The sequence below is a fragment of the Lygodium microphyllum genome, chromosome 11 (genome assembly GCF_053477565.2).
Source record: "Lygodium microphyllum isolate KBCC chromosome 11, Lygodium_microphyllum_v1.1.10, whole genome shotgun sequence".
Classification (NCBI taxonomy): domain Eukaryota; kingdom Viridiplantae; phylum Streptophyta; class Polypodiopsida; order Schizaeales; family Lygodiaceae; genus Lygodium; species Lygodium microphyllum.
This window is the reverse complement of record NC_141145.1, coordinates 59481222-59508506: the sequence shown is the minus strand read 5'-3', so window position 1 is coordinate 59508506 and position 27285 is coordinate 59481222. Positions and strand designations below refer to the sequence as shown.

Here is a 27285-nt window from a genome sequence, read left to right as displayed (position 1 = left end):
CTGTTTTGCCTATTTCTAACATTTTCCATCTATAGACCATGTGCATATATTTGCACTGTATACTCCATTATCAGTTGTCAAGAAGCTTTCTACATTTGGAAAATTTATACAGGGAACACATTGAGAGACTCTCTATCACGAATTATTAGTGCCTTTGATTTCAGTGTCTAGTTGACTTCTCTCTCCAATTCCCATTGCAAATCGTCTCTTATTGTTCCTTGCTTTTGTCAACTCTTCCCTTCTATTTATTTAAAGCAGGGCTTAATAAAATTTCACCTTTGTTAAGATAGAAAAATGGTAAATAACATCAATCCCAGAATAGCACCACTGAGAAAAGACTGACTAAATGAGCAGAGAAACTTATAATAGATAACTTATGTGAGCAGAGACATTTGCAATAAATAACTTATGTTCAGACACATTAAACCCACTTTTATGCAGTGCGCACATGCACACACACCTGTATTGAGTTCTATATATACATATACAAACACCAGAGGTCTGGGAACTGTTTTGCTTGCTTAAGCTACACAAAAGGCAGTTTTGGTGCCCAACACTTCCTCACAGTATTACCATGATCTGCATTGTTATGTATGACCTTCAGAGGCCTTTATTCAGCTCAGTAAAACTCGCGATCAGGGAACACCAGGGGAGCAATCAGAGACCAGATGAAAAGTGCAGCAGTCACCCATTGCGTAGACATGCGCACCCAAACAGAGGGCCAGCCAACATCAATCAATTCTTGACCATCACTTTTTGCACTCGTCCATCCGGTCAACAGCATTGCTGAGTACATACTTGCAAGTGCAAAGATAAGATAGAAAAAGGAGTAGACATATGTAACCGGTTTTGGCTCTTTCTCTTCCTCTTCCTCCTCTTCACCACCTACAGGTAGCAATGGCTTTTGACCAGCTGCATAATGAATCAAAAGGAAATCAAGTTCAAAAACTGGCTCTGGTAATGATGTATGCAAAAAAGCCCAAATTCGAAATGGTAAGCTACCTGCTCGAGGAGAGGATGAAGGAGAAAGGAGAGCTGTGGAAGACCCGGCTCGAACAGCAGAGTATACCACTGACAGGACTGTCGTAAGCAATCCAAGAACAAGGGTGCCAGTTGAGACTGCCTTCACATGCTTATGCAGGCCATTGCATTCATAATCCCGAGGCTCACTTGACAGGCCACTAAAGCACAAGTATGCACAATAGAGGGATACAACAGAAGCAGGTAAGAGGCTTCCACCAACCTGTTTTAACAGACCAATAAATACCATATTCATTATTATGTCATACCATATTCATTATTTTGTCAAATCAGAAGAAAGAAAGTGCAAATATAAAGATAATGCAAAGAAGGAAATTCATTGTTGTGTTTGAGCTCCACAAAACCAGAAGCAACTATTCCCACTGCCTACACAGCAAGCTGCAAACACTATGGTACACACTTCAAACTGGGACTGTCACTAAATGAAAGTACATAAAGCATGCGATTATGACTAAGGCTGGCTAGTGCAGAAGGGCATTCACCATTACCACTCTACCTTCCAAGAAACATTAACAGAGACATAGAGTGGCTCGTTTCTTCAACCTCTTAATAATAGTTAATTTTCCTGATTTTCATTTATTCTGAACTCAGAACGTTTCAATATTATCACAAATCTGCAGAATATTCCAGTGATTTAGATAACTTGAAGAACAGTCCAGTCATTTTGATAATTACTTATCATAGCAATCGTATCACTCCCATACATATGTTTATCATGATGACTCTAGTGTCAGTCAGTGCATGTTTGCAATATGCCTGACACTGCCCAAGGACATAGCTTAGAAACACAAGTGGCTAAGACAGGCAACAGTAGCACGAATGAATGAATATAGCGAGGGCATAATCCTCCTGCATATTATAACAAGATTGTACTGCTGTTTTAACCACCCTGGTTGATGTCATCATCAGGACAGTGTGTTGGCTGAGTTTCCATCAAGTCTTGCTGCTGCCTGCTTCTAGAGTTCCCAGCCAGCTGTGTCTTCTCTTCCAGAGGCTGCATTTGCTGCTGTTCACTCTTAAGGGACTGTTACAGCTGCGGTTCCTTTCTCTTCAGTGCACAACAGAAGAGAATCATGAACATGGCGAGAAAAGGAGAGAAGAAGTGAAAGCAGGAAGAGAAGAATGATCTGGACTAAACAAAGAAGAAAGCTGAATAAAATCAGTCCCTGCACGCAAGCCAAGGCATTAGTGAGGGCACCGGATGACAGCATGTTCAACAGTGATGATTATGGAAACAGAGAGTGCAGCCTGCTGCCCACAACAAAGACAGAGAATGACTGCAGCGACTTGACAGAGCACCTGCTGGTTGGCCAAATATGCAGAAAACTGGCTGACCAGCAATAAAATATGCCATAAATGTGGGCTGACCTGTGCAGACTGCTAACATGGCAGGGATAGCAGTTCCCAGCCATCTGGGGCTGATCACAGCTATCTAGGGCAGCACAGATGCCAAACAAACAGACAAAACTAGAAAGAAAACACAATCAGAGCTCCAAATGTCCCTGTCAAACTCTGACTAAGAAGGCTCACAACCAGGAGATGATAGACTTATAGAATAAGGCAAACTAACAGACATCCTCCAACATCCGAGCTTTGGTGGTATGTTGCTTAAAGATCATCTAGAGGCTATCTCCATTGACTCCCTCCATTCAGCCCACTCCTAGAGAGAATGGTTTGAGTTTTCATGGCCTAGGCTCCTTCCTCCTCAATTAGTTATTACTTGCAGACTTCTAGAGCACGTCCTATTGGAGAGAGGGAGCCGCTGCTAGTGCTCACACAACCAGTGACTCATTGTTGTACACTATTATCTCAGGTCTTGGTATAATAACAAATTCCATTTCCCGAACAATACCTCTAAGTTCTCCCTCTGCAATGTTCTTTTCTTCTTTCCTTTTGCGGTCTTTCTTCTTTCTTGTGTTGCGCAGTCTATTACAGCAAATTCTCACACTTCCATCGTAGCACCCACTTTTGACATGGTATCAGATTTCAACTTTTAAAGATCTGACATGGTATCAAATTACATGCTGAAGGTACATCCACCCTAGGTCCTGGAGTGTTGTTTTCTTTTGATGCATGCCTGCCAATTGTTGTTCTTGATCGTCCCTAATTGCTGCCCAGGTGGCCTGACCCTAGTGCAATACAGCCTGTTTCCAGCCCTCTATTGCCTATGTTGTCCACCTCAGCTATCTGTGTTTTTATTTTTGCATTGTTTAATTGCTGTATGGCCTGCATTTATTGCTGTTACTAACTATGTTTTGCATTCCAGCATGTGTGTTTTTCAGTATTTGACATCCTTGTAGGCTGGATGACTACTTTTTGAGGTCTGGTTGGTTGTTTTTGCTCAGATTTTCCCAATTGCAACCATCCTTTTTTGATCGGTGGTCTTCGCATTGCAATGCACGCACTTCAATTGCCATGGCCAAGAACACTTTTGTACATAAGACTCATTTTATAGATCGAATTTCATGACTTGGTCAAAACCTCATTATGTGCTTGAAATCTCAAGGTCTTTGGGATCTAGTAGTTAATCCAGAGTATATGTCGGATGAGACCTAATTAATCAACAATTACAGCAAGCATAAAATTCACATAAACTAAAAATGCACACTTTACCACTTTAATCTCGGACAATGTGAACAACCTGTTGGCCCCAAAACTAGCACCCCTTACGGTATTTCTTTAACTTTTATTGCAAATGGATGGACTACAACTGAGGTTCTCTAATCTCCTCCACTAATCCAAGTGTCTCTTGCTGTCAAAACTGACCAATAAACCTCCAAACCAATTTGCCACTTGGTTTGCTTGAGGATTGGCTTTCATCCTGCTCCTTAAAAGACAAATTAAGCTCCAAATCTAATATGGACAGGCTAGCCTCTTGAATCTCCCTAAAATTCCTCAATTTCAACTACTGGAATTCAAGTCCTAGGCCTTCAATTCTGAGCATGCATCTCAAGGTAGCTATCAAACCCCAACAAAAATTAGTACTTACAATAGAGATTTTCCAATATCTCCACCTCTAATAACTCAAATGATTGGATTTTGCTAACACAACTTGAGAGCGAGGTAATCATGAAACGTTTCATCCTCGAAATGTTTTACCATTGAAACATTGCCTTTCACCCCAAAATATTTCACCTTGGGTAAGTTCCAAGCAAAACGCCAAGTGAAACGATGAGGTTTCTTTATAAGCAATGAGTTTCAACTTATACATTTACACCATGCAAGTCCTTATATATCAAGCAAAAGATGTCCTTTTTTGTGTACACAAGATCAATAAGAATCGTATTCTATGAGAGTTTGCAAAAAACCTCAAAAAAGTGAGAAAATACCATTTTTTTGCATTTAAAAACCATATTTCAGTCAACCGTTTCACTTTGGGATGTTTCACATTTTAATAAGACATTTCAGCCATCTTAGCCATTTCGCATTTCAATCCCAGCGAAATGCATTGCATGGTTGCCATGCTTGAGAGATGATTGTAGGATGAGAGCAAATGCTGTAGAGAATTATCAAAGTTTCATCAAAAGAAAGGCTAAAAAACTGCTGTTGCCCTGCTTAAACAACCATGGAAGCTATCACCTACAGCTTAAGACCACCAAAAAGGCTGTCGCCCCCTCTTGTATTCTATCACCTACACTTATAGGGCTCTAAACTGCTGTCACCAACTATAGGACTAGCTCTTGGTGGCTGCAAATCACATCAGCAACATCTTCTTGCTCTCTAACAACCTCCTCCTCTCTCACAATGTCTAGAAGAGACTTTCCTACATCTTCTTACTCTCTAACAACCTTCTCCTCTCTCACAATGGTTGGAATAGACTTTCACTAGTTCCCAAAAACGTTTTTTTCACTTGCATGGATAAGTTTTGCCAAGTGACAGTCTTCTAATCCCATTTTTCAGCATTATCCAGCTTATACTTTAATAATTATTCTAGTGATCAAAAAAATAATTTTGCCAACCAATAATTAAATTGGCTAGGTCAATTCATCTTCAGAGTATCCCTAAGCATTTATTGACCATTAGACCAACATTAATTAATTAATTAATGCCTAATCTCTAGTGTCACCACTGACGTTAGTAGCCAATAAATTGATCCCAGCCCAAATCTGACACCAAGTACCACCTACATGCACCTCACGTATGCAAGTCACATTGACACATTTGATTAACTTTTAATCAAATGCTAAGCAAAGCAATAAAATTTTACGTCCTTGTGACAAGTCGGCAAACTCTTGATCGGTCCAACCTAATCAATCCAAGCTCACAATGCTACAATGAATATCAAGTTGATACAAGGATTACTCCCCAAGTTTCATTCATAGTTACAATACTTTTTCCTAGCATCTGATAATCGGAATCATCTTATTGATTGCTATGCGGCAAGAAATTGAACTTGATATATCAATCTCAATCACGACTACAAGAGTTTTCCATTAAGGAAAGTGATGATCTAAAAGTCAAGATAGCGGAGTATAGCCGGTTACTCCCGAAATCGCCACCACTAGCTCACCAAAATCACATGACGATCAAGTCACATTCCTACATAACCTCCCTCCTAAATAATTTCACTTCATGCTTGCAAGTCATTTCATTGCCCCAACTACAAATCTTTTATAAGTTTAAATGCTAGCTCTTGCATCATACAAGGCTGCATACCAAGTCCATGAAAAGACCTCCCCCACATGGTCCACTTTAGAGGGGCCTCTGGTATTGTGAGAAAATATGGATCTAGAGCATAGCACTGACTATGGAGGATGGATGTCGGTAACAAGACTCAGTGTGACATAGACAAGAAGATAGACTATTGCTCAAGTGAATTAGATTCCAAGATATAAGCTTAGACTCATAAACACAATCTTGAGTTGACCATGACAGAGACACAGAATGAAGTATAAAGTACACATAGCATTGCTTGAAAAGTGAACCAAGTACATGTCTTTATAGCTTTTGAGCTTCTCCACTCTTCTCACTGTACTTTTGCCAAAATACAAGAGAAATTTTGGTGGCAAAACATGTATAAAGACATTGAGCATTTTGTTGAAAATGTACTCTATGGTTAAGCATAGAGATGGGCTTCAGCATACCTTTCCTTTATCCATTCACTATAGATGGGTTATTGATTTAGTAACCATGCCTACAGGTTGGCTTTTGCCCCCCCCCCCCCCCCCACACGATAACATGGCCCAGGAGACTAGCTCATAGGCAGCCTAGTCAAGTTAAAGTTTGAGACTTTACATTTTTTACAAGGGTTTTTACAAAGTAAATCCACTATGGGAACAAATTCATTAGAACAATCTGTCAGAGTTGTTGATGGTAACGGAAGCTTCTTCTTCTTCTTCTTCATTCATGAATTGACTTTGATGATAGCCATTCTGCATCTGTTGTGCTCTTTTCTTGTAGAAACATTCACTGGCAATATGGCCAATCTTACCGCAATAATAACATGTCATCTGACTTTTGTTATCGATGTTGAATCCTCGACCTCTTCCCTTCGGTCCAGTAGCTCCTTTGATATATAAGAGATTTTCCCTTGAGCTGGTTTCTTTTACATCTTTGCTTTTAAATTTGCTTTCTCTATCAAGCAGTGAGTGCTCAATGTCTTTGAGTGAGAGACTAGAAACATTACTTAGTGTTGAAACAAGGTTCTCATACGGTTCATAATTAACACTGGCAAGTAGCACTGCTATTGCCTCATCTTCATCAATGTTCTTTTTAAGAGTTGCTAACCGAGTTTTAAGACTCTTGAACTTATTGATGTGTACAATCATTCATGAACTGTCTTTTACATCCAACTTATAAAACTGCATAAGTAATTTTACCTTCAAGTTCTTTGCTTGTGTACCAAAGATCTTGTCAAGTTCTTCCCATGCCTTCTTTGCATCCTTGATGCCAGAGATGTGGTGCCAGAGATGTGGTGTAATACATCATCTAATAGACCCCAAGCAATAATACCTAGAGCTTTGTTGTTCATCTTCTTCCATGCCTTTGTTTTAGGCAGGTCTTCTGCAGCAGCATCTTCTTTCTTGTCATCTGCATCTTCTTCTTCATCTTCAAACAAGTTCCACAAATCTTTCCGCATAAGGTGGTATGTGTCTTCTCTTTCCAAGTATGAAAGCCTTCCCCATTAAACTTTGCTATTTGCTCAAGCTCTGCCATTTTTTACCAGCAGCAATCAGCTTCAAATAACCAGTAAAGAAGTTGTATCTCAATATGTCAAGAAACACAGGATGATTGGTGTTTAACAACATTGCATGAGTATCAAGGAGATACTATCTTGGAGCTCAATGTTGGGCATTGATGCTTAATCTTCTTCTTGAAGCTTTTTCTTGTTGGCTTGGAGAGAAAATCTTGCTGAAATCTAAGTAAGTTTGATTGGTAGAGGCTTCAATGAGAAGAAATAGTGAAAAAAAAAACAAGCTTTAGCTATGGTTGCCAGTTAGGGTTCCGGGATAGAGGCCTAGTTTTTCGCTCTGTGTGGGCTGTATACACCATTGTAGTATTCTGAACTCCATCATTTTCATTAAATGCACAATGCTGCGTTCTACAAGGTGTAATGTCATCATCTGATGTGATAGCAGGGAGTGCCTTAAGCTAAGAAGCAACTTTGATGAAAAAAGTAAGAGCTAAAACAGCCTGTATGATGAGATCTAAGTGCTCAACTGAAGGTAGGTGCAGTCTAGCTATGGCTGCCAAGCAGGTAGTGAGAAGAAAGAGTAGGAATTGGAACTCCAGACTTGTCCTAAGTTGATATGAGCTCAAGTTGAGCTGGATAAGAGTGAAATGAAGCTGGAGGAGTAGTGCCATGCTCAACTGGGCTCTGATACCATGTGAGAAAATATGGATCTAGAGCATAGCACTGACTATGGAGGATGGAAGTCGGTAACAAGACTCATAGTGACATAGACAGAAGACAAACTATTGCTCAAGTGAATTAGGTTCCAAGATGTAGGCTTGGACTCATAAACACAATCTTGAGCTGACCATGACAGAGACACAAAATGAAGTACAAAGTACACATAGCATTACTTGAAAAGTGAACCAAGTACATATCTTTATAGCTTTTCAGCTTCTCCACTCTCCTCACTATGCATATGGGATTCAGTACATCTCTTCCTGGAGCATACATAATTTGTTATTTCTCAACAACAGGTATCCTCTTTTGCAAAGGAAAATCCAAAGGTGGCAAGAACTCTCAAAATGGCAAGGCAACTTTTAACGAGGGTGACACCCCTTCTTCCAATGGAACCAAAGAAACTAGATCTATCTAACAACTCCTATCAAAAAAGAATAGGTTTTGTACTCACTACCAATACTCATAACAAACAGCAATTGCACCTACGAGCGGTAATCCGCCTCAACAATCAAGAGGAGATACTCCTCCAACTGCTACACCTACTACTCTTGTCCCTCATGGTATCCATGAAAATGGACAAGGAGAGAGAGGTAAAGAACCCAAGAGCACACATATAAAAGCAATGGAGACTTGACAACATAAAGAGAGAGAGCTGAAATCTATGAGAGTGCCCAACGGAAGAGAAACACGAACACATAGAGAAGCATAGAGAGAGAGAGAGGAAGTAGAAAATAAGGGAAGAATACTACACCGATTGAAGAAGAATGATGATACAATGATGATGGACTAATCAATCCCTACACGCAGCCCAAAGCGTCAGTAAGGGCACCTAATCACGCCGATGACGATGGCAATACCAAGCACGAAGAGTCATAGTATGCACCTACAAAGGGAAGATTGAAGACTGAAGACTGAAGAGTGTGTCTGCCAAGTGTAGGGTACAGCTATAAATAGCAAAAGCACCAAAATATTAGCCGACCCGATTTAGGAGAGACCATAAATGCTAGTCACATAGAAGAAATGTGAAACAAAATAGGGGACACCCCAAAAAAATCCCAAATGGCAATGACAATGTATGGTAGGTGTAGGCACACTATAGAAGGCAATAACTAGTCTAGGAATGCACACGCGAAGCCGACAAATTAAAAAAATGCACCTAAATTGAGCTCCTATGTCTCTGTCAGACTCTGACAAGAACTCACAACCAAGAGATGATAGATTGGCATGACTAACACATGCAAGCTAACACCATCTCTCAAATCTGAGGAGTGTCTATTTGAAGACCCAAAAACCTGATGTGATGAAGCACAGAAGCCTTGGGCAAAGGCTTCATGAAAAGATCAGCTACGTTGTCCTCCATGGGACAGTAGGCCACCGCCAACTCGGAATCCACGATCCGCTCTCAAACGTAGAGGTACAGAACCTCGATGTGCTTCGTGCGAGCATGAAACACAACACCACCTCCACACACAACACCACCTCCATAGTTGTAGAACATTCTCGGATAGGGTGGTTTAACCTGATTAAGCACTTAATAACAGCAATTAGCAAATGAACATAAACTGAAATGCTCACTTTACCTTCATAAACTTGGACAGTGGACACCCTGTTGGCCCCAAAACCGGCGCTCCTTTCGGTATTTCTTTAATTTCAATTGCTGATGGATAAATTACAAGCCGAGATTTCACGATCTCCTTGGCTGATTCAAAAGCCCCTTGCTGTTCCAATAATCAGCAAAGCATTCGGACAAATTGCCCTTGATTTTCACCCAGGACTTGCTCTAATGGAACCCCAATTGGTCAAATGCTGCCCCAAAATCACAATAGATGGGCAGGCATCTGAAATCCTCACAATTCCACGAATTTCCGGTGCTGATTTCAGTGTACAATGCCTTTGACTGATGGCACGGGTCCCAAGGTGGCTGCTAAACCCTAATTACTGCTGTAATTTAGGGTTTACAGCAGTCAACTCTCTGCTGTCCACCAAATTTGGCTGTACTTTGCTACCAATGGCTGAGAATTACTGAGAATGCTTAGGCATAGACTGGAGGAGATGAGAGAATGCTATAGAGAGAGAGAAAATCAGCTGAAATGTATCTTCTGATTAGTAGCTCTGATGACAAATCTGATAGCACCAACAACTTCAAAAGGGGGATAAAACACCAGCCCAGCTGGCGAGCCCTCCTCTCCTACCGCCGCCTCTCTTGAGGCGGAAGAGAAGAACCTACTGCCCCCTGTCTTGTCACGGTGCGCAATCAGTCGCCATTGCCTCTCAAAGCCAAATCTGATCACCTCCTCTCCCTCCACCAAGCTTAGAATGGCTGCAATTCAGCTTCCACCACCTCCAACAGCCTTCTCCCTAGTTGCATGGGAAAGTTTTGCCAAGTGGCAGCCTTTCTAATGCATTTTCAGCCATTAAATTAATTTTTCAAAATTAATTAATTTTGAAAATTAATTTCAACCCTTTTGACCCTGCCCAAAATTAAACATGCCCATCTGTAATGAAATTGGCTGGGCCATTTGCAACTTGGAGTGGTTCCCAATCTCTGTTGACCCTTAGACTAGCATTAATTAATTAATTAATTAATGCTAGTCCCTAGTGTCACCACTGACACTTAATGGCCAAACAATTGTCCTAGGGTCCAACCTGGCACCAACTGACCACCAAAACCCAGTTGGCATAACTTAACACAACTTTTGCCTTTAACACCCATTGCATCCTCGGGGTCCTTGGCCCGTTCCCATAAAATAACTGCCATGTGCATCACATGTGCTAAACAACCTTGCACATTTGATTAATAACTTAATCAAATGTTACTAGCAAGATTAAAGCATCTCAAAATTTCACGTCCCCGTGACATAGAACATGATACTCAGCCTCTGTAGAAGAAAGGGCTACAGTAGGCTGCTTCTTGGTAATCCACGAGATAACTCCCGATCCAAGGGAAAAGGCATAACCTATAGTGGACCTCTGTGAATCCGCATCACCTGCCCAATCAAAATCACTCCAACCAAAGAGAGTAAACCCCTCTCCATACATGATCCTATTGGATCGAGTCCCCTACAAATAACAAAGAATGCGCAAGGCCACGCTCCAATGTTCCTCGATGGGAGTCGTCATAAAAGAATAAAACGGAGCCACAACAAAAGAAATATCCAGTTGAGTGTGAATAAGCCAAACAAGGGAGCCAACAAGACACTTATAACAGGTGGCATCTGGAAGGGGAACTCCAACTGCCAAAAGCTTGGACTCTGGGTCCATGGGACATGAAAGAGGCCGACAATCGACTATACCAAACTCTGAGAGAAGCTTGGAAATGTACCTATACTCCAAAACAAAGATGCCTTGTGTCATCTAATAAATCTCCAAGTTAAGGAAGAAGTGAAGGATCTCTATATCCATCATGTCAAACTCCTATCACAAAATCTCCCAAGTATGATCAACCTCTTGAGTATGGCTCCTTGTAAAGATAAGATCACCCACATACAAGATGAGCAAAGCACACCAATCATCCTCAACCTGGAAGTATAGAGTGGGGTCATGAGCTAATCAATGGAAGCTAGTCCGAAGAAAGAATCAATCAAACCTTTGGTACCAAGCTTTGGGAGCTTGCTTCAAGCCATAGAGGGCCTTCCGCAATCTATAGACATGGTCCCCCTTCCCCTACACAAGAAAACTAGGAGGCTATGAAACATAAATCTCCTCCTCAAGGACTCCATTCAAGAAGGTAAACTTCACATCCATCTAATGAATAGGCCAGCAATGGTGGGCTGCAAGAGCCAAAATAACCCAAATAGTAGACATTCAAGCCGTAGGTGCAAAAGTCTCAAAATAGTCCAACCTTGCCCTCTGAGCAAAACCCTTGGCAACAAGCCTAGCTTTGCACTTGTCCAAGGAACCATCTGCAAGGTACTTGGTCTTAAAGACCCACTTCACACCTATCACCTGCCGCTTCGAGGGACACGGAACCAACTCCCAAGTTTGATTACGCACAATGAAATCAAGCTCTTCCTACGTGGCCTGACACCAAATATCCTGTACAAGAGCCTCCTCAATCATAGTAGGCTCACATTCATGAAAAATCTGTGACATAAGAGCATAGTTCACACAAAGTGGACTATTCCACTGGGCCTATAAGCGAGCTGATCTACGTGGACCTATAGGAGAAGCAAGAAAGTGAGAAACACCTAAAGCCTGCATGAGTTGTCGGTACCAACCGGGAATCTGAATAGGCTCATCCTGCTACAAGGGAAACTGTCGGTCTTGGTACCTGTAATGCACCTGTCTGGGGTAGGGACTCCCCCTCACCAAGGGAAGGTAAATCCTCCTCTAAAAAAGGCTCCCCCTCTAATGGCTGAGCACCCTAAGAAGACTGTGAAGGGAAGGCAATAGGGTTGAAAATATGCGATGAAGTAGAAGTGGTAGCCTCCGTCAATGGTGGTAGGGAAGCCGAAGTAGAGAAAGGAGGAGGAGGGGAAGGGGAAGGGGGAGGAGCCAAAGACAAAGAAGGGGTGCGAAAAGGCAACCTGGAGGGAAAGAGAAACCGAGCATGAGGGAGAGTCGGTCGATAACGAAGAATCGCCTACAATAGAATCATCAATTGGATCCTTGTAGGCCAAAGCCTCATCAAAGATCACATCCCTGCTCACCTCAAGCTTTCATGTCATTAGGTCGTAGAGTCGATAGTCCTTCGTGGTAGTGTTGTAGCCCATGAAGATAAGCTTCCTTGACTTGGAGTCAAGTTTCATTTGCCTCTTCTTCTTGTCCACATGGACAAAAGCATCACAACCAAAGATAAAAATGAGACACGGAAGGATTTCGACCATATAAAGCCTCATAAGGAGTCATATCCTATAATACAGAAGTCGAGGAGCGGTTGCAAATGTGCACCACAGTAGTCACCACCTCACCTTAAAGGGTATACGAAAGACCCTAATGCTCCAACATCAATCGGACCATCTCTAGCATGGTCCAATTTGTGTGTTTCACCACATCATTCTCCGAAGGTGTATTCAGATAGGTATACTCCATCCAAATGCCGTGATTCCTGCAAAACCAAGAAAAGAGATTAGAAGTAAACTCGCCACCATGATTTGCTCATACGCCACAAACTTTGGAAGTAGTAAACTTGCCACCATGATTTGCTCATACGCCATGAACTTTGGAAGTAGTTTGTGTCTCCACAAACACCTTTCACTTACAAAAACAGAGGTACGCCTCACTCTTCTACTTTAGAAAATAAGGCCACACATAGCAACTCAAGTCGTCTATAATCAGCACCAAATACTTGGCCTTTCCAAGGAAGGCCGTGCCCATAGGTCCACAAAGACCGGTATGAACCAACTCAAGTGGAAAAAAAGCCCTCCTAGTGGCAATCTGAAATGTGGCTACCTATGTTGCTTGCCCCTCAAACAGCTAGGGTATAAAGTGTGAATAGCAGGAAAATCAAGTAGTCCGTCCACTATCTTCTTTCGTGGAGCATGCCAACGCAACCAAGCTCATGGGAAGACATCGTGGCTAAGGCTGTGAGCATGTAAAGCCCACCCTCCTGAGATCCGATCCAAAGAACACTACATGTAGAAGCATCCTCCACTGTCACCGCATTCTATGTAAAGACCACACGGATACCAAGCCGTGTAAGACCATGAACAGTGAAACCAACCTTCCTACTATGGATGGGTGATAATTCCCTGATTGCAACTTAATTACAATAGCAACATTTATTACAAAACTGAGAAATGAAAATTAACTCACAATCTTGGACAATGGACATTTTGAAGAAGAAGTTGATATACAATGGGATTTTCCCAATCCCTTTTGATATTCCAACTCCCCTTGCTGTCCAAAATGACCAGCAAGTCTTCAATCTGATTTGTCCCCAAGTTCGAGCTAACAATTGGCCTTCGCCCACTTTGATGGAGATGAGAAATGCCCCAAATTCATTGATTTGCTGGTCTCTCCACTTGAATTTGATTGAAAACAACTTCAACCTTGTTAAATCCAAGTCTTGGAGCTTCCACTTTTTGGCACACTTTCCAAGGCTGCTGCTAAACCCTAATTTTTTATGTAGATTAGAGTTTACAACAAAGAAATCTGAAATTTCTCAACCTCTGGTGATCTCAATACTGTAAGCTTCGGAGCAAGGTTGTAGAAAGGCTGGGAGATAAAAGAGAATGCTGTAGAGAGAAATTTCAGAGTTTCATTGTAATAAACACTGAAAAATTATTGCTACCCTACTCAAACCACCATAAAAGCTATCATCTATAGGTTAGGACCACCAAAAAGACTTCTGCCCCCCTTCTATATGCTGTCATCTGCACCAGAAGGACCTTGGGCTGTTATCACCTGCTCTTGGAGGGCTCCAAATTGCAATCACATGTTGTAGGACTGATCCCTAGTGGCTACAAATCACATCAGTAGTCTCTCCTTACTCTCTAATAGCCTCCTTCTCTCTCACAATGGCTGAAATAGACTCCACCAGCCTCTTAAAACGTTTTTCCCACTTGCATGGGTAAGTTTTGCCAAGTTGCAACCTTCTAATCTCATTTTTCAATATTATTTATATTTAAATATTAATTTTCAATCTTTAAATACTAAAAATTAATCTAATAATTATTTCAGTGCCCAAGAAAATAGGCTGATTGGCCAATAATTAAATTAGCTAGGCAACTTCCATTCCCGAGTGTCTCTACGTCATCTTTGTCCATCAAATTGACGTTAGATGCCATTTAATGCCACTTCTCTAGTGTCACCAACTGACACTTATAGCCAAAATGAATGACCTAGACCAACAAACTGGTATCAAATACCACCAAGTACTAGTGTATCCTCAAACAGAAACTGTAGAGTTGTTACCAATGGTGACGATACCCCCTCTGGCACTCAAGTCCCGAAGCCAGTCCTATCTATAGGTAATGTGAGAAGAGACCCCACTATCAACAAGCCAAGGCTTCTCCTGAGTAGAAGAAGCAAGAGTTGTATCCTCCTCGACAAATACATACACAAAACAAACTCTATCACATTAACAAGGCAACTTTCGAATTCTTGGAATCCTTCTCCTTAGGCTTCAGATGGGGGTACTTTTGCCAACACTTCTCAGGATGAGTACCCTTCCCACAATGTGGGCACTTGGGCTTATTCTACTTCTCTTTCTTCTTGTCCTCCTACTTCTTATCCTAGGCCTCTGACTTCTTCTTCTTCCCTCCACTTGTATCTGCAATAAATGCCTCGGTGGAGCCAGAACTATATGCCCCAACCTCTCTCAGTTGCTCGTCATGCTTCAAGATAAGCGTTGAAAGCTCCTCCCATAAGAGCGTCTTATGGATCCTCAAGGTGTAGAAGACATTGAACCGAGGAGATGAAGTCAAAAGGATCATAGCCATATCTTTAGAGAATATTATCCAACCAAGAGAGGCAAGCTCACCTCTCATGTCCTCCATCTTCATGATGTGCTCTTTCATAAAGGAGGAATCATCAAGACTAAGCATCCACAACTTCTTCACGGAAATCTTGTGGACAAACGTCTTATGTTGATACAAAGATACAAGCTTCTTCCACACTTCCACCACGTTCTTCAACCAGTGAATGTTGGAGTGCGCGGGTAGCAGAAGCGTGAAGATTTGCAGCAAATGAAGTGAACAGGTGAGTGAGAGTGAGAGTAAGAGTGACGAACAGATTTTGGTGTACCAACAATGTGTTGGTACACAAAGAATAAAATGTATTTATACTTAGGGCCCGTAAGGGTGCATTCACATGTACAACATAACAATACACGTGTAAAATACACGGAGGTGAATAAAGGACCTTTACATCCCAACAACCTCCCACTTAAAGGTCCGGAGTGAACCTTTAACCAACTCCCACTAGTCGTATGCAATGCTCATGCTGAGCCTTGCCTAGACTTTTAGTGAGAACATCTGCAAGGTTGTCCTGTGTTTTGATCTTGGTCAATGTGATTAGACCATCCTCAAGAATCTGTCTGATAAAGTGATATCGCACATCAATATGCTTTGTGCGTGAATGATACATGGCATTTTTAGCCAGATACACAGCACTCTGGCTATCACATCCCAACACTGGAGTACTCACAGACATGCCGAGATCCTCTGCGAGTCTGCTCAACCATATAGCTTCCTTAGAAGCTTCAGTAGCTGATATGTATTCAGCTTCAGTAGTACTCAGTGCGACGATGTTCTGCAACCTGGAGCACCAAGAGACGGCCCCTCCACCAACTGTAAAGACATACCCGCTAGTGGACCTGCGAGTGTCTAAGTCACCTGCCATGTCTGCATCACAATAACCCTGCAAATTAAGTGCACCCTGCCCATAGCAAATACACTTTCTTTGTGTACCCTTCAGATATCTAAGAATACACTTGACAGCCTCCCAATGTGGTTTGCCAAGATTTGACATAAACCTGCTGACAACTCCCACTGCATGAGCAATGTCGGGACAAGTAGCCACCATAGCATACATAAGAGAGCCAGAAGCTGATGCATAAGGGACTCCCTTCATAGCATTGGCTTCCATGTCATCTTTTGGGCTGTTGGCTTTACTAAGCTTAAGGTATGGAGGTAAGGGTACTCCGAGAGGCTTAGCTTCAGCCATGTTAAATCTGTCCAGTACCTTTTCAATGTACTTTTCTTGAGATAAGAACAGCAATTTCTGCGTTCTATCCCTACGAATCCTCATGCCCAATATATGCTCTGCATTCCCCAAATCTTTCATGGAAAAAGCTGATTTCAGCTGATCTTTGAGGGCATCCAAGCTAGTCTTTCTCTTCCCAGCTAGCAAAATATCATCCACATATAAAACAAGTATGATAGGGCTGCCATCTGTATCCTTTTTCATATACAAACAATGATATGCATGGCTGCGTGTAAACCCATGAGAGAGCATAAAAGTGTCAAACTTTTTGTACCACTGCCGTGGTGCTTGTTTCAGCCCATATAAGCTGCGTTTTAGTTTACATACCAACTGCTCTTTTCCAGGAACTACAAAACCCTCGGGCTGTTTCATGTAGATCTCCTCATCAATGTCACCATGCAAAAAGACTGTTTTCACATCCATTTGGTACAGCTCTAAATCCAATACAACAGTGAGAGCAAAAAGCACACGTAGTGTGGTCATCTTCATGACAGGTGAGAAGACCTCCTGGAAGTCAATCCCTTCCTTCTGTGCATACCCTTTGGCAACCAATCTTGCCTTGTACTTGGGTTTCCCATCAACTGTCTTTACTTTGTAAACCCATTTGTTTGGAAGAGGCTTTCTTCCTTTGGGCAACAACACAAGATCCCAAGTATCATTAGCATACAGAGATTTGATCTCTTCCTGCATAGCTAGCTCCCACTTATTGCTGAATTTGCATGACTTAGCCTATTTATATGTCAGAGGCTCACCCTCGTCAGTAAGCATCACATAATGCAAAGAGGGGTCATACCTATGTGGCTGCCTTCTTAGGCATGTAGACCTGCGTACCCAATGATCCACTCTCAGGAATCGGATCTACATCTGGAGGCATGTTCTTTTCAGCATTTATTGGCTGCTGTAAGCCATTTTCAGCATGCTGTTCATGCTGTACAGCACCGTCATTTTCATTTCCAGCACCTGCATTTTCATAATCAGCAAGTCTATCTTGCTGTCCATGACCTCCCTGTGCTTCTATTTGATGTCCATCATCATCTGGCTTAAAGATAACCGGCTGATCATCAGTTTCAGCCTGTGGTACAGCACCATGAGGCTCATCATTTGAAGTAATAGGTGGCTGCAAATTCTGAAATTTGACCTTTTTCATGTCTTCATCAGAGGCTAAAGTACTTTTCAGCAACTTTGCCTCATTAAACACAACATTACGGCTGCGAACAATTTTCTTGGATTGAGGTAGCCACACTCTATAGCCAAATTCACCCTCATCACCATAGCCCATGAAAATGCCTTTGGTGGATTTGGGGTCAAGTTTATTCCTCAGCTCATTTCTAACATGCACAAAAGCATCACAGCCAAATATTCGTAAATGGTCATATGAGGCCGGTTTGCCAGACCAAACCTCCTCAGGAATGCCATTATTTAGGGACCTGTTTGGAGAGCGGTTACAAATGTGAACCGCGGTTTTAAGTGCCTCTCCCCAAAATTCATGAGGGAGATTAGCAGTGGACAGCATGCACCGCACTCTCTCACATAGAGTCCTATTGTATCTTTCAGCCACACCATTTGAAGAAGGGCTGTAAGGGGCTGTAAGCTCCCTCTTGATTCCATGCAGGTCACAAAAGGACTTAAATTCTTTAGACGTGAACTCACCCCCATTATCAGTTCTCAAGCATTTCAACTTTCTACCTGTCTGAGTGGTCACGAATGCATGAAAAGTTTTAAAAACAGCAAACACTTCACTTTTCTTTTTCAACAAATAAACCCAAATCTTCCTGGAACAGTCATCAATAAAAGAGGCAAAGTATGCAGCACCACCCAACGATTTCAAAGGCATGCTACATACATCAGAATGCACTAAGTCCAAGACATTTGACTTACGGGAGACACCAGAGTAAAAGGAATTTTTCATTTGCTTTCCAAACTGATAGTCATTACAAAAATCAAGCTTAGAGCCTTTTCCATCAACCCTCTTCAAAGAGGTAAGGACATCAAGTCCTTTCTGGCTCATATGGCCTAATCTCTTATACCATAACTCCAAATGACAGCCAATTTCAGCAACTGCAAGAAACTTGCCATTCAAAGCTTTACAGTGCAGACAATACAAAGTGCCCTTCTTGGTTCCTTTAGCAATCAGCATGGAACCCCTTTTTAATTTCCATAAACCACCACCAAACAGTGTGGTGTAACCATGCAAGTCAAGCTGTCCAACAGATAGTAAACTCTTCTTGATGCCAGGCACATATCTGACATCTTTCAACACAAGTTCTTGCACATTATCCAAAGACAAGTGTATGGTGCCAATCCCATCAATGCTGCAAGCATGATTATTTCCAAGGTAAACCTTGCCATAACAGCCTGCATCAAAAGTAGCAAAAAACTCCAAGCATGGAGTCACATGGAAAGAGGCACCAGAGTCTACAATCCAAGTCTGAGTGACACAATCATCAACTGACAAAAGTGCATCAATCACATCAACCTTGGTAATCTGCATATCCTGCATGTGACATACAAGGGCATCATAATCCACTGCACATAATACATCAGCCTCTGCATCTGAGAGCTCCTCTATGACAACACTAGAGGCTACATTGGCCTTTTCCTTGCCTTTACCTGCCTCAGATGCATCTGTCTTTTCCTCTTTCTTCTTTTGTCTCCTGCATTCTTCTTTCTCTCTTGTTCCTTCTTGTAATACCTGCAATCAGGCTTCTTGTGGCCCTTCCGACCACACTGATAGCATGTAGCATCACTCTTTTCTTTTCCTTTGCTCTTGCTCTTGCTTCTCTGTCCAGCATTTGCATTTTTCTTTTCAGCCCTGCCTCTAACATTGTAAGCTGAGTTGTTGCCTTCTCCACTAGACTTACGTCTAATTTCTTCATTCAAGATCGAACCCCTCACACCATCATATGTGAGGTTGGGGTTATTGCTGAGAGAAACAACCAAAGTCTCCCAAGAGTCAGGCAATGTCATGATCAAAAAGATCGCCCTCAACTTATCATCAAAATCCAAACTTGCATCCTTGAGCTGATTTAAAATGCCAGTAAATGCACTCAAGTGCTCAGCTGCATGCTTGGACTCATCCAGCCGCATATTCACCAACTTACGCATTAAATGCACCTGATTAACAGGTGTGGTGATCTCATAGGTAGTCTTCAACTTCTCCCATATTGCATGACCAGTGTCTAAACCCTTAATGTCTGTCAAAATGTCATCAGTGACACCCATCTTTATATAAGCCACAGCCCTTTTATTGACTTTGGCCCAATCCGCCTCAGACATTTGTGCGGGTTTATCCATTTGCAAAGCATCCTCACAATCCTTTAAGAACAGTATGCCCTGCATACGATCTTTCCAAAGATCAAAGCCCTGACAATCAAATCGCTTGATTTCCATCAAACTTTTAATGTCAGAACTGGAAGAAGTTGCAGCCATTTTTTCACAAAGTACAAGTGTAAAAGCACTGAACTGCAAGAGCACAAGCTAAATCAGCAAATACACTGCTGTTCTTGCATAACCAGCAATAATCCTCTGCTGTTTTGACATAAACCAGCCACTGCACAGGCAAATAATGCAGAAATTTATCAAATTCTGCACAAAATCCCAAATTTCCAGGTCCAAATGTGCGCAAATGTCAGCCAAACTGACTCAGCTGAGCAAAATTGCATCAATACATGAAAAGCCCCAATTTTCCTTGGTCCAATGCCAAGAAATTTTACTCGGATGAGCAAAATTCCAACAAATTTTGAAAAATCCCCAAATTAATTGAGGTCAATGTGCACAATGTCTGCAATTTCTGACACAAATGTCACTGTCAAGCATAAACAGCATCAAATCTGGGAAAAGCCCCAAATTTCCAGGTTCAAATTTGACCAAATCTAAGAACTGTGCTTGCGCGCGCGAACTCCCGTCAGTGGCAAAGAGGTTGCTTGCAGTAAACCTTAGAAAAAATTTTAAAATTTTCTGGAAGAAAAATCGTATCGAACTGCAGCCGTTGACCTGCGCTGCCTGCGGCAGCCTTGCGTGAGCTGTCGCCTGCTCAAAAACGTGACGAAAACAGCATCGCGTGACCTGTCCAGCCTGCGCCTGATGCTCGTGACCTGTCCAGCCTGTGCCTGATACTCGTGACCTGTTCGTGACCTGTTCGACTGCCGCCTGATCAAAAAACGACCTGTCCTGGCTGCTCGTGACCTGTTTGACTGCCGCCTGATCAAAAAACAACCTGTCCCTGGCTGCTCGTGACCTGTTTGACTGCCGCCTGATCAAAAACGACCTGTCCCTGCCTGCTAGGTCAAAAACGACCTGTCGCCTGTCTATCAGGCTGTCGCTTGCACAAAACATGACCTGCAACACTGTCGCCTGACTGTCCAGCACATACACGTGCCTGGAAACAGTGACGACCTGACCTGTATGAGTGACGACTTACTGATTTCTCGCAAGCGAAGAGCTGGTGTTGTCTCACATGGACTTCGAGGAGCGCGAGCACCTTAACCTCAGCTCTGATACCAGTTGTTGGAGTGCGCGGGTAGCGGAAGCGTGAAGATTTGCAGCAAAGGAAGTGAACAGGTGAGTGAGAGTGAGAGTGAGAGTAAGAGTGACGAACAGATTTTGGTGTACCAACAATATGTTGGTACACAAAGAATAAAATGTATTTATACTTAGGGCCCGTAAGGGTGCATTCACATGTACAACATAACAATACACGTGTAAAATACACGGAGGTGAATAAAGGACCTTTACATCCCAACAGTGAACATGCACAAGGACAAAATCCTGCAAACTCATAAAAAGGAAGGATAAAGCTTGAGAGTTGAGTCAATTCTACAAAGCTACAAGGTTCATAGAAATTCCATCTGTGGGATCCTCCTTAGGATGGGGGATGGAATTTGAAACAAGAGCCCAAAGATCAAAGGTGTCGAGTATGCACTTCACCTTGTACGACCACAACAAATAGTTCAAACCATTGAGTTTGTCTTCTTTGGGTAATAAAGGTAAGGCAAGCACCTGTATGGAAGGTATCAAGGATGGCATCTTCACTGAGGACGGAACCTTCTCTGAAAGAGGAGAGAAGGCCAAAAGCACAAGGACAACTCGTTGCCTCCCCCGACCCTCTCTCCCTCTCCCTCTCTCTCGAGTCCACTTTGCATCGGAAAGTCTTGCTAAAAGATGAATAGAAGGGAAACGGGTGCGAACGGGGAACTTCTCGTGCCAACTTTAATTGTGATAATCGCATCTCCACTCAAAAGAGTGTCTAGAAAAAAGCTCCTCCTCTGAGTCATCAAAGCTCATGAACTGGTGAGACATCTTCGAATCTATAATCACCAGAAAGCTGCATTGGACTGAAAAACAACTATCACCTACCACCAAGAGGCTAGGACTTGCCCAAAAACCATCGCCTACAACAGAAAGTTATCACCAAGGTGAAAAAAGCTGTCACCTGTTGAAATATGGTGACGCTTGTACCAAAAAGTGGACACCTGCGAAAAACACAAATTTGAGTTTTTAGCAAAACACAATTTTGATGTTGCCTAATGCAAAAAGCTACCGTCTGGTCTCTGCAGACCGTCGCCTAGTTGCCTGCGGGTTCAAACAGGTAGTGCAAACAACAATGCATCTAACACATTCCTTTTAGTGATATACATGTCTTCCACTGTCATAGCATATGAATCTAAAGATGCAACCAACAAATCAATATCTTTATCTTCTTCTATCTCCTCAATAACAACATTAGAATTAGATATCATATTTGTCTTCTCTATTTCTTTACGGATAGAGCTACTATCCTTCTCATTCTTTTTGCCTTTTGCATTAGCCTACTTGTTGCGTTCTTGCTCGTTTTTATAGTACCTGCAATTGGGCTTTTTATGCCCCTTGCATCCACACTGATAGCAAGTGACATCTTGCTGTTTTTTCTTGCTTTTATTGCAATTTTTGTGCTTATTTGCAGCATTTGATCTCTTTTCAATTCGTCCACTTATATTGTACACTGATCCACTGCTTTCCCCACTTGCCTTGCATCTAATCTCCTCATTGAAAATAGAACCACGCACACCATCAAATGTCAAGTTGGGATTGTTGCTCAATGACACAACCAATGCTTCCCATGAATCTAGCAAAGTCATGAGCAAGAAGATAGCCCTTAGCTTAGGATCAAAAGTCGGCAATCCCGCATCCTGTAACTGACTCAAAATACCAATGAAAGCATTTAAATGCTCTAAGGCGGGCTTAGACTCATCAAGCTTCAAGTTGACCAACTTTTGCATGAGATGAACTTGATTGACAGAAGTTGTATTCTCATATGTAGCCTGAGTTTCTCCCAAACTGCATAAGCAATGGTGAGTCCCTTGATATCAACCAAGATATCATTTGTACCTACCATTTTGATATAGGTAATGGATGTCTTATTCATTATAGCCCAATCCTCATCTGACAAAGCAACAAGCTTATATTCTGCCAAAGCATCATCACAATCCTTTAAAAAAACTATACCTTGCATATGATCTTTCCAAAGATCAAGGCCATTGCCATCAAATTTACGAATCTCAAAAAGATTCTTTGTGTCAAACGTAGATGCACTGCCAGCCATTTACAGCAATTAAAAAACTGCAATAAAATGCTGAATACTTTTAGCCAATAGCAAGGTTGCTGAATATAACTGCAAGTATTCAAACTTGCACTTCCAAAAGTGCCCAACAAGTAGACATCATATTGCAATTTCAGTCCCTTGGGCTGATTACAGCATATACATGAACCAAATCTGATACATATGCATAAAAGACACCTCCCACTTCAATAATACATCACCATGATGCCCAAATGCAATAACCCAAGTGTTGTATGTGCCACTGTTTCACTGCATAATGAGTATTTAGCAATACATGTAACAAGAGAACCTGCCATTTTACAACATTTAATACATCCAAAGTCTAAATTTCTCACACTCAAGAGTGAATCTACTGTAATTTTACTGTCAAAGCACAAATCGACTCAAAGTGCATCACCGATGCGAAAAGCCCCAAAATTTTTGCAATAAATCTAGCCTAACTCCATTAATACATCATCCCCAAGTGTGAAATATAGGCAAATGTTGCAAAAATTTCACAAATTTTGCAAAACCCCCAAATTTCAAGGTCCAAATGTGCACAAATCTCAATGAAATTGGCTCAGCTCAGCAAAATTTCACTTGTACATGAAAAGCCCCAAATTTTCCAAGGCAAATGCGCACAATGTCTACAATTTTTGGGTCAAATGTCTTTGTTTTGCATGAATAGCATCAAATCTGGAAAAAGGCCCAAATTTTCGGATACAAATCTGAGCATTGTGCTTACGCACCTTAACCCCTATCAATGAGAAGGCAGCGTGCTTGCAAGAAATAATTAAAAAACTATTGAAAATTGGCTGAAATGTGTCCAAAAACCAAGCCATAGACCTGTTGCAAGCCTTGCACCTGATGGCGCTTGTTGGAAACGTGACGCCCCTTGGAAACGTGACGCTCACTGCTGACTCGTGACCTACGCCTGGTCACCACCTACCTCTGGTCAAAAAACTAACCACCGAACTAATCCCAACAGGTCATGCCTATAGTCGCGCTAATTGTTGTTGGTCCAATTGATCACGCCTACTTGTCTGCTCGCGTGCACACACAAAAACTGACCCATACAACCCTCGAGAAGCGCGCACACTCTTGACGCAGCTCTAATACCAATTTGAAGGGTGAGCGGAAGTACCCAGGTAGTGCACATGGCAAAGGAGGTGTATTCAACAACAAAAAGTGTGCAAACAGATTGGAGACTCAAGATGGGTGTGTACCAATGTGGTACACATAAAGAATAAAAGAATGTATTTATACTTAGGGTAAGGTACATTGACGCCCGCAAGGGTGTGTTCACATGCACAAGTAAATATATATACACAAGAGCAGCAAAAGGGCTTTTACACCCAACACCAAATACGCAAGAGTGGAGAATTATGTATCGGCTCCCGAGATGGCCAGGATTCGTAACTACAAGTATTCCTCTCCCCCCTCCTGCCCCACCCCCAAGAAAACATCACTCCCTCCTCTTTTTATTATGTACATTTCTTCCTTTAGCTTCTATCATCGCTTTTTTGTTTTAATTTTTGAAGACTAGTGCCTTACAATGTCACCCTTATATAAATGTTTAAGCTTAGAAAGCATTCTCGATTTCTTTCTTACGATTGTTTCACAAAGTCACATGTTAAACTTGCTTTCTTTGTAGTTACTGCTTCACAAGGTCAGAAGTCAACCTACCTAATGATGGCTTCATGAGGTCAGACATTAATCTATGATACAGGGGATGTAGATTTCACCTATCTTCTACATGGATAATCTTAATTTGTAGGTGGAGCTTTGAGGTTCTCCTTGAGAAAACTTACTCAATCTATGTATTCAGATAGTGGGATCTATTCCCACCAATACATTGACAAGAATGAAGAGAGTGGACTGCTTTAACTTTTGATTTTGATTTACTTCCTAGAACAATTATGCAAAACACTCACTGCCTACATATACTTCATGGCTCCCCTGTGCATACGAACATATTACAAAGCATTTAAAGAGTCCTCAGACCTAGTGTAAGAGCATAGATGTACTACCTTTGGATGAAGAGAGATGACAGTGAATGCGCAGACGAGGAAAAGGGTGACAGTAATAAAGAAAGTGTTCAACTGGCAATCATACCCAGATGGGGTGAACCAGTGGAAAAGAAGTCCTGACAAGGTGAAAGTTGCTGCATAGCAGAAAATAGAGGCAATGAGCAAGGCAATGTACCTGCAAAACAAAAGTACACCCTTTGTGATGGCCAAAAACAAGAGGACACATACTATATATGTGTCTTCACAGCCAGTCAAGAAATGCCTTAACATACCAAAACTTTTCGTCCTTTTCCACCCATGCTGCATTCCAACTATGAGTAAAATCTATCAGAAGGATGACTTGCACAAGAAGAAATGCACCAGAACCAAATTTGGACAATGTCTCTACACAAACAAAAGCACATGAATTGGGATTAGTAAACTTACAAAGAAAGCCCTTTCAAAAAATCAAAGCCAAAGACGTATACCAGAAGTAAGGTCAAACCAAAAATCATACCATATGCATAGACTACTCCATTGGGAACGAAAAACATCAAAACAATAAGTGTGGACCACGCAATAAACTTGGCCATCCAGCCTCCATGGTGCAATCCATCACGAGGATCGTTCTGCTTCTTCACCCCAATCATAATCACGGCTAAAAGCAAGAAGAACAGAAAATTTCCCAGGCTAATCCTCACCACCGCCTGTGTCTCGAACCATTCTTTTTCTGGAACGTGAGCGAAGGTGTTGATCCCTGCATATCAGAGAAAGGATTGTCAATATTCTACTTGCTCCTAAAACAAACAGTCCGTTTTCAAAAAATACTCCCAGAAATTTCGTACACAAGCAAACGAATTTGACTAAATAAGAGCATAAAGACCCATGTCGTTCTCCACAATAAAATTTATAGAGCACTGACAACTTCCAATTTTCTCAAAGGAAATGCAGTGATCTTACACGGGGCACCTACAAAGCCCCCGTTATCTGTTATTCGAGCAGCACGCATATACGCAAAACAGACACATGGTCTCTGTTATCCTTAAGGTCGAATTAGAAAACTCCATTCGCTAGGTGGAAAACCTAGCTTCCTGGTAAATGCGAGGACTTACAGGGAATTTTCTCCATCAAAGGCGCCGCTACTTCCCTGAAGATGAGTGCGATGATGAGGGAAAGGGCAAAGAGGCCACAGTAGGCGATACGAGCGGATCTGCGGCTGATACCGCCTGCGACTGAGCGGCATGCCTCGCAAGCACAGGAGGCACAGCAGGAGGCCAGGCAGGATGCCATCAACCCCATAGTTGCTGCTGCTGGCTATAGACGATCGATCGGACGATTGGATATGGTCGAAGGTTTCTACTCTTTCTTTCTTTCTGACGATTCTTTCTTTCGAATGCGCGTTTGCCCGACCCTGAAGCAAAAGCATGGAACGGCCTTCGAAACCTTAAATCTCTTATTAAACCGGAACGGGCTTTCGAAACCTTAAATCTCGTATTAAGGCCGGTTACACACAGCCTCGTACTGCTGGACAAGCCGTCCATTGCTTTGATTAGACACGGAACAAAAAAAAAACAACTTGTAGTCGTGCAATTCCCTTTTTGAATAAATGTGTTGACTTCATGTGCATTAAGAGTGCCCGAATTTCACAACGGGGGAGATCCCCCCCCCCCAAAAGTATCCACCGACCGTGAAAATCAGATCCAATGACCTGTTGACACGTATTGCGGCAAACACCTCTTTTTGCACCTCTTGTCCCGGCCAGTGTGTAACCGGTCTAAGCCGAAACTATTCAGTTGGACTATCTCTATTAAATGGGCCAGCTTCAATTTGGCCCCATGGGAGTCACAATGGCTCCAGCACACTCTTGGATGTTTAAGGGCTTAATGAGCTCAACTTGTTTAGCAGTTGAACAAGTGCAGCAAGACCTTGCCAACATCGGCGGTTGAAGCGCACTTGGAAGGCCACCCCTCCCTATAGACTAATTTTTTTCAGATGGAGGCTCCTTTCAAGAAAAGTCCTTACTCAAAGCTACGCTATCCAAAAGAATTCCCTTATCCCCTCTCTGTGTCTTACAAGCGGCACAAAGAGGATGAGAAACACCTCTTCTAGGAGTGCCCACCAATCAAGCCTATTTGGCGCAAAACCAAGAAGTGGCTTAA

The 27285-nt window shown here is 42.1% G+C and overlaps 1 protein-coding gene across 1 annotated transcript; it reads right to left on the bottom strand.

Moving 5' to 3' along the window:
• Nucleotides 1–347: 347 nt before the first annotated feature.
• On the bottom strand, nucleotides 348–26570 carry LOC148028861 (Serinc-domain containing serine and sphingolipid biosynthesis protein). Its single transcript, XM_087687634.1, has 6 exons — nucleotides 26239–26570; nucleotides 25644–25883; nucleotides 25420–25531; nucleotides 25148–25322; nucleotides 1003–1243; nucleotides 348–912 (listed from the first exon to the last, which is right to left on the bottom strand). The coding sequence occupies exons 1-6, from the start codon at nucleotides 26423–26425 to the stop codon at nucleotides 620–622; spliced, it is 1248 nt and encodes a 415-aa protein (XP_087543760.1). The 5' UTR covers nucleotides 26426–26570; the 3' UTR covers nucleotides 348–619.
• Nucleotides 26571–27285: the final 715 nt, after the last annotated feature.

What these genes read in the sequence shown, in the direction of transcription:
- LOC148028861 (XM_087687634.1), bottom strand. Translation starts at nt 26,425, where the DNA reads ATGGGGTTGATGGCATCCTGCCTGGCCTCCTGCTGTGCCTCCTGTGCT. An exon ending in TTTGATGGAGAAAATTCCCT is followed by an intron (nt 25,884 to 26,238) that starts GTAAGTCCTCGC and finishes TCTGATATGCAG; the next exon opens with GGATCAACACCTTCGCTCAC. An exon ending in GAAAAGGACGAAAAGTTTTG is followed by an intron (nt 25,323 to 25,419) that starts GTATGTTAAGGC and finishes TTTGTTTTGCAG; the next exon opens with GTACATTGCCTTGCTCATTG.